We start from the raw sequence: 9,459 nt of genomic DNA, 5'->3' as shown, positions 1-9,459 counted from the left end.
GGGAGAATTAGCCCAAATCGCAATCCCACAGCACTTTTTTTGGGGTGGGGATGAGGCCAAATCCCAGCCATACTGCACTGTTTTGGGGAAGGATTAGTCTAAATCCCAGCCTCACGGGGTTTTCGGGGGGGATTGGCCCAAATTCCACCCTCATAACACTTTTTTTGGGGGGTGGGATTAGCCTAAATCCCATCCTCACAGTACTTGGGGGGAGTTTAGCCTAAATCCCAGCCTCACAGGGTTTTTTTGGGGGGAATTAGCCAAAATCACAGCCTCACTGAATTTATTGGATAGGGATTAACCCAAACCCCAGTCCCATAGCCCTTTTTTAGGGGGGTTAACTGAAAGCCCAGTCCCACGATGCTTTTTTTGAGGGCGGGGGGGATTAATCCAAACCTCATCCCCACAAGCCCTTTGAGTGGGGCAGCCCAAATCCGCCAGGATTTTGGAGGGGGACAGCCTCACCTCAGCCCCACATTGTTTTATTTTTGGTAGGGATTAGCCCAAATCCAAGCCCCACAGGACCCTGTGGAGGGGGCAGCCAAATGCCAGGCCCTCCAAAGGCTGGGGGGGGACCAGGCCAAAACCCCTTCTCCCCCAGGTGTTGGGTTTTTTTTGGGGGGGGGAACCTGCCCAAACCCCATCCCCACGGTGTGGGGCAACAGCCCCCCATAGTTCCCCCCACAGCGCAGCCCCCAGACCCATTTCCCCACATCCCTGCACCCTCCCACCCTCACTGCTGCTCCTGCCAGGGTGGGGGGAGCAGTAACTGGGTGAAAAACAATAATTTTGGGTAAAAACCACCGTATTTAGGGCCTCGGGGCTGCGCAGGGCCCCATATTTAAAGCCCCGAGTTGCCATGGCTACACAGAGCATCACGCACAGGAAAAGCGCCCGGGACCCCACAGCCCCCCCGCCTCCCCCCGGAGTGGAAATTTTACCCTGGGAAAGGTGAAAAAAAATAACATAAAAATGGGTTAAATCCAAATAAACCCCGACAAACCGTCCCGGCTGGGCGCTGCGCTTTTAACTCTTCCTGCCCCGTTCCCCAGGCTGGCGAGAGACAAGGCGCCGTCACACGCAGCAAACGCGCTTTATTTCCACTTTATTTCGGCCTCCACGGGTCGGAGGGGGGGTCCTGGGGTGGCAACCCCCCCCCCCCCTTTTTCCCAGTGCCACGTTTGCCAGCAAACCCTCTCGTCCAGTGTCCCCGAGGCCCCTTTGGGGCCCTCTCAACGTCCACCAAATGGCAGTGCCGATGGGCTCCTTGTCCTGGGGGGGGGAGTTTCGGGGGGGGCTTTGCTCAGCACAAGGGGGGGCGAGGGCCACGCAGGCTGCACCCCCGCATCTCCCTGGCCAGCCGCAGCACGGCGGCTCGCTCGCCGAGGCCTCCGTCGCCCCTCGGCCCGCAGCCGGTGCCCATGGCTTCCTCCTCGTCCTCCTCCAAGATGGAGCTGAGGCGCGGGGCGCAGCGGGCCCGCTCGGCCGGCGGCCGGTAGGGGCACTTGGCGTTGAGCAGCTTGCGCAGGGGCACCAGGGGGACGATGGCTTCGCCCAGGAGCTGCTGCTGGACGTGGCGGACGTCGTTCTGCCTCTTGAGCCGCTTGAACTCGTTGAAGGCGGAGGCGGAGGTCTGGAAGAGGAGCAGGGCCATGGCGCGCGCCGTGGCGGCTTTGGGGACGAGGACGGCGTGGCAGCGCAGCACCACCGCCTTGTTCTTCACCTGGTGCCGGTAGACCCACGCGAACACCTTGGGGTGCCGCCGGTCGGCCGCGCAGTAGGTGATGCGGTGCAGCAGGTACGCGTGGCCCGGCCGGCGGGCCCCCTTCTCGCCGGGCGCCATGCGGATGCCGTGGGGCCCCAGCGTCAGCTTCATCTTGGCCCCCCCGGCCCCGGCTTCGCTCTTGGCCCAGATCTTGCCCACCGCCTCCTCCGTGCAGCCCTCGCCCTTGGCGTGCAGCGTGACGGCGTTGCCCAGGTACCGCACCGTGTACGTCGGGTCCTCCTTGTTCAGCTCCACTTTCTGCCGCCGGCCGCCGAAAACGCTGCCCAGGCGCTCCAGCGGGCACTCGGGCAGCAGGTCCGGGCAGGAGCGCAAGAAGCTGGCCAGCAGCGAGGCGTAGCCCAGCCCGGGGCCCAGGCTCTTCCCTTTGCACTTACGTTCATTTTCCACCAGCACGAACTTGCTCCGGCGCCAGGGCAGCATCCCCACCGCTCCCCCCGCCGTCGCCTCCGGCTGCTAATCGCCTCGCCGGCAAACGGAGGGGCCCCCGACCCCGTCAGGTTGGCTCGGGGGTGTCCCCCCCCCCAACACCGGCTGCCCCTTTTTACCCCCAGCGGGATCCCTCGGAGGAGCCGGGAGCGAGCAGGCGCTGCAAGAGAGCGGAGAGCGGTGGCTGCAGGGACGCAGCTCTCCGTGGGCTGCTCCACCTCCCCGCGACGCCGCATCGCGCGGGGAGAGCCGCGGCGCGCACCCCCTGCCAAAACCGTGGAGAGGCAGGGGGGAAAAAAAAAATATGGAGATTTCTCTTCGAGATCGACACAAATACGGATGGAACGCAGCCCACCCCCCGGCTCGAGACGGACCCCCGAGCCGTGCCGGCTGCAGCCCCGCAGGGATGCCCCCCACAAAGGGGGGGGGGGAAATGGAGGCAGAAGCCATGGGAATGATTTTGAGGAGATTTGGGCACGGCTCCTGAGCCCGTCACGGGGAAAAAGTGTGTTTTTTTTGGTTGTTGTCTTTTTTTTTTTTTTTTAAACAAATCTGAATGTTTAGAGAGGAGTGGGTGCCGGATGAAGGCGGTGGTGCGGGGGACACAGCCACCCCCGGGTGACACGGCCACGCAGCGCCGCGGTCTCAGCAGGGCGGTTTGCAGGAAGCATGTAGGCATTTTTTGCCTGCACCCCCCCCCTTTTTTTTTTCCCCCCTCCCCATTTTTTCCCGGAAAGCCATCCCAGCCTCATTGCTGCCGCTCCTGGGTGGAGATTTGGGCTTTCCACCTGTTGCTCTTCCTTCCAGCGGAGGAGGCCTGGGGAAAACTTCTGTCTGTGGGGTGGCGAAAAGGGGGGGTCGGGGGAGGCGTTTTGGGGGCGTTTTGTCTTTGCGGTAGGGTTTGAGGGGTTTGGGGATTCAGCTCTCGCACTTTGTGCTGTGCCTTCGGTCCGATTTTGACCCCGTGGGACTCCTGGTGGGGGTGCAGCGGGGAGAACCCCAGGGCTGGGGGACCCCCCAAAAGCCCTCTGCCCACCTTGGGAGCAAAAACGGGGAGGAAAAGGGGGAAAACAGCAGCACGCACCTCCCTTTTTTGCCCGCTTCCACCGCCCAGGGAAGCCATTTCCCAGCAGCTTTGCAGCTTTCCTGCGGTTTGAGAGGAAAGCAGCCTTAAAATAGCTGCCTCGCAGGCAGCGCCAGCCCCGCGGCCGTGGAAGCCTCGGAGGTTTTGCAGCCAAAATAATCAAAAATGCATGACTTTGTGTCATTTTTTTTAAATTTTTTTTTGTTTCAGAAGCCAGGGCTGCAGGTCGGTGCGTGCACTTTGCTCCCAGCATAAGGGTGCTGTTGAGGACAGGGTAATTAGCAAATTGGTAAAAGAAATAAGAATATATAATCCTATATTATTTGGGAAGCAGGTTTCCCCTCCCCGTGCTGCTCCCACGCTGCCTCCGCAAGCTGCTGTTGGTTTGCCTTTGATCTGGGGAATTTTTGATTTTTGGGGACCCCAGTGCCCCCCCACACCGCATAATGGGGCAAATGCCTCGGGGCCAAGCCATGGAGCAGAGGAGGAACCAAGCGTCTGGCTGCTCAGCGCCTCGACCGACCGGCTCTGCGAATAGCCAAGTGCCATCATTAGGCTTCAGAGTGAACAAGCGCCGCGGCGCAGCCCACGGAAGGGGGGGGTTTCTGATTTTCCCCATGTCCGGGGGAATCGGGCATGGGAAGCAGGGCTCGGCCACTCGCGGGGACGAGACCCCCTCAGGACCACCGGAAAAGGGGGAAAAATTCGGGTCTTATCGGCGGGAGGCAGCGGGGAGGCTCTGCGGCAGCGGGGCCGGGAGCGCCGGGGAGGCAGACGGGCGGAGGAGATGAAAGCGTCTATTTTAAGCCTGCCTTTGGCTGGCGGCCTGGAACACGCCGGCTTGGCGTTTTCTCCCCCAGATCTCCCTTTTTTGCACAGCTCGGGCAGAGGGAAGGAGGCGACGTCCTCGGTGCCTCTCGAGGGGACCCAGCTGCGCTGGGTTTGTTTGTGTTTGGTTGTTTTTTTTTGTTTTTTTTTCCCCCCCATGGGTGTCCAAATCACGATGTTTTCAGCTTGTTGCGTGCGTAACTCCGGGTTAAAAGATGTGTTCGGCAGGCTTGGGGATTTTTGCTTCCTGGCAGGGACATCAGGCTCGCACATCCATTTTTTGGTCTCCTTCCCACCGCCACAATCTCCCGCTGGCGGCTTTGCGGAAGGATGGGCGACCCTCACACGAGCCCCCGCGGTTTGTGCAGGGCTTTGAACGGCAAATGTTGCAATTAGGCGTTGCTCCTTTTGGGGAGAAAGAGCTAAAAAGCCCCTTTTTGGCTTCAGAGAGGAGAGATGGGTCAGGAACGCGGGGGGTTTCTTAGCTTGGGTTTCCTTGCGGCTCACGATGCTCCTGCCACCCTCTGCTCCGATCTCGGTTTTTTTCTCCCACATCAGAACCTGCAGGGAATTTGAGCACGGTGTTTCAGCCCCGGCAAAACGAGTCAGAAACGCTAAATAAGGCCAAAATGCCCCCAAAATCCAGCAAACCGAGCCCCCCCACACCCCGCCATAAATCAGCAGGAGCCCCGACGCCCACCCTCGGAGGTGGAAAACCGGGAATTTGACTCCTCCAGTATGGGAAAAAAAGGAGATGTCTGTAATTAAAGAGCAATTTGCTCATGGCCCCCCCACGGCGGGGTCGGGGCTTATTCCCGTGAAGGCTCTGGTATAAGGGTGGTCCCGGCACCCGGCAGCAAATTTGGGTTTGGGGATCCCAAGGGATGCCAGAAGGGCAACCTGACGAGCCACTCGATGGCACTTGTGCCTCTTCCTTCTGCACATCAGGTGTTAATTAAAAGACCGGGGGAAAATGGGGGGGACAAGGGGGGGACGGACGTGACGTTTCCATTTGCAGCCAATTTTTTCTTTCTTTACGCCGCAGGAGAGCTTCGCAGGACGTTCCCCGTGGGCTCCCGTGACCGGATTCCTGCCGGGGAGGAAGGAAAAGAAGGCGGCGGTGGGAAATTGCTCGGCGGGAAGAAGGTAAAAAAAAAAAAAAAACAAACACATAGAAAAAGAGGCAGAAATGAGAAAACGGGCAAAGAGAGGGCTGCGGGCCCCCAGTGCCTCGGGAGCGGGGATGCTGCGGGACGCGGGCCGGGCGCGTGCGGGGCGTTATCCCGTCGGGGCAGGGCACCCCGTGCCGCCTCCCGGGAAATCTTTAACCAGGGCGTGCGGCGCAGGCATGGAGGGCAGCGTGCGGCCCCAGGGCGAGCGCCTGCAGCTGCTGCTGCGCCGCTGCCGGGAGGCCAAGGCCTGCGCCTACTGCCCCTACAGCCGCTTCCCCGTGGGCGCCGCGCTGCTCACCGCCGGCGGGGAGATCTTTTCCGGTAAGGCACCGCCGCACGGCGCTCCTTTCGGTTGGGTTTTTGGGGTTGGGTTGGGGTTTGGGGTGCCCCGTCTCTTTCCCGTCCCGGTGGCGGGCGTCGTTCCACGTCCCGGCAGGTGGAAGAGGTGAAGAGCGCGGTGGGTGGGGGGGAAAAAAAAAAAGGGAAATATAAAGGAAGGGGAATGAGGAATGCGTTGGCTGGAGGCCAGGACGGGGCGGGACGCATGGGAAGGCAGGGAAATGGCACCTTTTTGTGTGCCCCCACCTTTAAAATTAAAAAAAAAAATGAATCTCGAGGGGGTGTCCCCGAGCTGGGGAGGCGCCCCCGAGCCGTGGGGGTGTCCCCGAGCCGTGGGGGTGTCCCCGAGCCACGGGGGTGAGCGGTGCCGGTGCCTCCCCGCAGGGTGCAACGTGGAGAACGCCTGCTACAGCCTGGGGGTGTGCGCCGAGCGCACGGCCATCCAGAAAGCCATCTCGGAGGGGCACACTCGCTTCAGGGCCATGGCCATCGCCAGGTGAGGCCGTGCCGGGCCGCGGTGAGGGGCGAGCAGCAGCCCCGTGCTTCCCCCCCCCTGCCCCATGCCGACCGTGAGCCCTGTGCCCATTCTTTTCCCGGCAGCGACATGGGGACCGAATTCATCGTGCCCTGCGGCGCCTGCAGACAGGTGATGAGAGAGGTGAGTGTGCCACCGCCGTGCGGGGACCCCACAGGTCGTGTGTGTCCCCTCCCCAATACCACCTGGGGCTGTAAGCGGGGGGCACAGCTGCCCTGGCCCCACCGAACCCAAAAATGGGGCTTTTCCTACAAAAGCAGAGTCCCCATCCCACTCTCACCTCCCCGCGGGTGCTTGGCGTTGAACGGGTTTTTGGGGCACCAGCCTTGGGGCGTGGGGGTGAAATGCAGGCTCTGAGCCCCAAACACCCCCCTGGGGCTGGGGGGGGGATGCGGAGAAGCTGCCCCAAAACAGACACGGGCGCAGTCGGGGGCACTGCCCCCTGACCCTGCTGCGGGAGGATTATCGGGGCCACTCGAGCACATCCCCCAGGGGGGTGCAGCTTTGGCATCAGGCACCTCTCCCCCCCCCCCTCCTCCTGCAGTTCGGCAAGGACTGGGACGTCTACCTGACCAAACCCGACGGCACCTACATCGTCAAGAAGCTGGACGAGCTCCTGCCCCTCTCCTTCGGCCCCGAGGACCTGAAGAAGGCGTGAGCCTGCGTTTTTCCCTTCCAGCACCACGGGAAGGGGGGACGGGGCAGGTTGCTCCCCAGTTTTCCCGGCACGCATGTGGCTCCCCTGGGACGACGTGATGCAAAATGCTTTCCTGGTGTTACGTCCGAAGCTCTTCTGTCGCTCCCTCTTGATTCAGTGCTGATTCGCAGGCGGGGTGCAGGCCCCGCCTTGCCCTGGGGTGCACAGAAAGGCCAAATCAAATGGTAGAAATTCCCTGATTTTTTTTTTTTGGAAAAAAAACCTCACGGGAGGTGCACACCGAGCTCTGCCCGGGCACCGCTCTGGCCCCAGGAGCAGCTCCACAAAAAGGAGGAGGATTTGGTGCACGGCTCAAGCGTGGGGCCATTGGGCTGACGGAAATCATTTGGATCCGTCAGGCGTACGAAGCCAGAAGGATGCAAAACCGGGGACGAAATGCAGCAATTTCAGCTCTAAATTAGAACAGGAAGCAAAAAGCTGCTGCCGGTCCCCAAGGTCAGCAACACGCCGCTCGGCGCAGGGGCAGCTCTGAGGGTGCGATGAGTTGTCACCGGTGTCACTGCCCTAAGCCTCTCCTCCTGCCTGCTTCTCTCCAGCATGTTTGTGCTTGCTTTTCTTCTCTTAGTGGTGACAAAGAAGGAGTTCTGGGGGAGCCCGCTGATTAATTACGCAATTAAATTATGCAGAATGAAAAAAAAAAAAGCGTGTTACTTTAACGAGCCGGGCTGTGCTCTGTGCACCAGTGCCCTATGCCCTGCGTGCCGACGCACAGGGCACCGATGCACCGCGCACTTTGCACCGTTCACTGTGCGCTGCACACCGAGCACCAGCACACTGTGCATCAACGCATTGTGCACCCGTGCACTGTGCACCGTTGTGCTGGGTCTGGCTGGGAAGCAGTTCACTTTCCCTGCAGCGGCCTGTGCAGTGCTGTGCTGTGCACCTGTAGCTAGAGCAGCACTGGGGTTACGCCAGCGTTGTGCCTGCTGCTGAGCGGTGCTGGCACAGCACCAGGACGCCCTCCAAGCCCCCCAGAGCCAGCAGGCTGCGGGTGGGCGAGTGATGGGGAGGGGACATCAGCAGGGCAGCTGACCTAAAGCGACCACAGCTGTACGGCAGCCAGTGCAGCAACGCACCGACCACACTGCACCACCGAGACGTGCATCTATGCACCAACACACCATGCAGCAATGCACTGCACACCAGAGTGCACCAACATGCTGTGCAGCAATGCACCATGCACCAACGCACCTCACACCAATGCACCACGCACCAACGCGATGTGCACTAATGCACCGTGCAGTAACACACCGTGCAGCAACATGCTGTGTACTAATGCACAGTGCACCAACGCTCCACGCACTACAGCACTAGGCACTACCGCCCTGTGCATTAATGCTCTGTGCACTAGTGCACCGTGCACCAATACACTGCGCAGCAAGGCACCGTGTAGCAATGTCCTGTGCACCAACACACTGCGTAGGAATGCACCGTGTACCATCACACCATGCACTAATGCACCATGCACTGACACACCATGCAGCAATGCACTGTGTAGTAATGCACCGTGCACCAACACACCATGCACTAATGCACCATGCACCGACACGCCACGCAGCAATGCACTGTGTAGTAATGCACTATGCACTGCCACCCCACGTGGCAAAGCACTGTGCACTGATGCCCCATGCAGCAATGCACCATACACTACTACTCTGCGCACCAACACACTGTGCACTACTGCCCTGTGCAGCAATGCACTTTGCACCGACGCCCTGTGCAGTGATGCAACATGTACTACTGCTCCGTGCAGCAATGCACTGTGCACTGACACCCCGTGCACTACTGCCCCGTGCAGCAATGCACCATGCACCACCACCCCGTGCAGCAATGCACCTTGCGCCATCACCCCGCGCAGCAATGCACCTTGCACTATCACCCCATGCAGCAATGCACCTTGCACTATCACCCCATGCAGCAATGCACCATGCACCACCACCCCATGCAGCAATGCACCTTGCACAATCACCCCGCGCAGCAATGCACCTTGCACCACCGCCCTGTGCACCAACACACCGTGCACCGCTGCCCCAGGCAGCAATGCACGGTGCAATACCACCCCGTGCAGCAGTGCACCGTGCACCACCGCCCCGTGCACCAACACGCTGTGCACTGCCACCCCATGCACCAGCACGCCATGCACTCATGCACCGTGCACCAACACACGATGTACTGTCACCCCGTGCACCAATGCACCGCGCACCACCTCCCCGTGCACCAATGCACCGTGCAATACCACCCCGTGCACCACCACCCCGTGCAATACCACCCCGTGCACCACCACCCCGTGCACCAATGCACCATGCACCACCACCCCGTGCACCACCACCCCGTGCACCACCACCCCGTGCACCAATGCACCATGCACCACCACCCCGTGCACCAATGCACCATGCACCACCACCCCGTGCACCACCACCCCGTGCACCACCACCCCTTGCACCACCACCCCGTGCACCACCACCCCGTGCACCACCACCCCGTGCAATACCACCCCGTGCACCACCACCCCGTGCACCACCACCCCGTGCACCACCACCCCTTGCACCACCACCCCGTGCACCACCACCC

The 9,459-nt window shown here is 61.1% G+C and overlaps 2 protein-coding genes across 9 annotated transcripts; one reads left to right on the top strand and one right to left on the bottom strand.

The window, feature by feature from the left end:
• Positions 1-1,088: 1,088 nt before the first annotated feature.
• Positions 1,089-2,439, bottom strand: FAM43B (family with sequence similarity 43 member B). The gene has a single exon (XM_083803055.1). The coding sequence runs from the start codon at positions 2,204-2,206 to the stop codon at positions 1,304-1,306; it is 903 nt and encodes a 300-aa protein (XP_083659181.1). The 5' UTR covers positions 2,207-2,439; the 3' UTR covers positions 1,089-1,303.
• A 191-nt stretch (positions 2,440-2,630) lies between these two features.
• CDA (cytidine deaminase) lies at positions 2,631-7,530 on the top strand. 8 transcript variants are annotated; one of them, XM_083803054.1, is made up of 6 exons: positions 2,631-2,883; positions 5,170-5,270; positions 5,565-5,617; positions 6,020-6,131; positions 6,236-6,293; positions 6,715-7,530. In XM_083803054.1, the coding sequence occupies exons 1-6, from the start codon at positions 2,794-2,796 to the stop codon at positions 6,826-6,828; spliced, it is 528 nt and encodes a 175-aa protein (XP_083659180.1). In that variant the 5' UTR covers positions 2,631-2,793; the 3' UTR covers positions 6,829-7,530. The 8 variants fall into 8 exon arrangements, with proteins under 8 accessions (XP_083659180.1, XP_083659173.1, XP_083659174.1 ...); XM_083803047.1 differs by lacking the exon at positions 2,631-2,883 and adding an exon at positions 3,649-4,317; XM_083803048.1 differs by lacking the exon at positions 2,631-2,883 and adding an exon at positions 3,655-4,236.
• The last annotated feature ends 1,929 nt before the right edge of the window (positions 7,531-9,459 follow it).

Source organism: Anser anser (assembly GCF_964211835.1).
Source record: "Anser anser genome assembly, chromosome: 17".
Classification (NCBI taxonomy): Eukaryota; Metazoa; Chordata; class Aves; order Anseriformes; family Anatidae; genus Anser; species Anser anser.
Note: the sequence above shows the minus strand (reverse complement) of the source record. Positions and strands in the feature narration are given on the sequence as shown.

What these genes read in the sequence shown, in the direction of transcription:
- FAM43B (XM_083803055.1), bottom strand. Translation starts at nt 2,206, where the DNA reads ATGCTGCCCTGGCGCCGGAGCAAGTTCGTGCTGGTGGAAAATGAACGT.
- CDA (XM_083803047.1), top strand. Translation starts at nt 3,933, where the DNA reads ATGGGAAGCAGGGCTCGGCCACTCGCGGGGACGAGACCCCCTCAGGAC. An exon ending in AATTGCTCGGCGGGAAGAAG is followed by an intron (nt 5,271 to 5,564) that starts GTAAAAAAAAAA and finishes CTGCCCCTACAG; the next exon opens with CCGCTTCCCCGTGGGCGCCG. An exon ending in AGGGCCATGGCCATCGCCAG is followed by an intron (nt 6,132 to 6,235) that starts GTGAGGCCGTGC and finishes TTTTCCCGGCAG; the next exon opens with CGACATGGGGACCGAATTCA.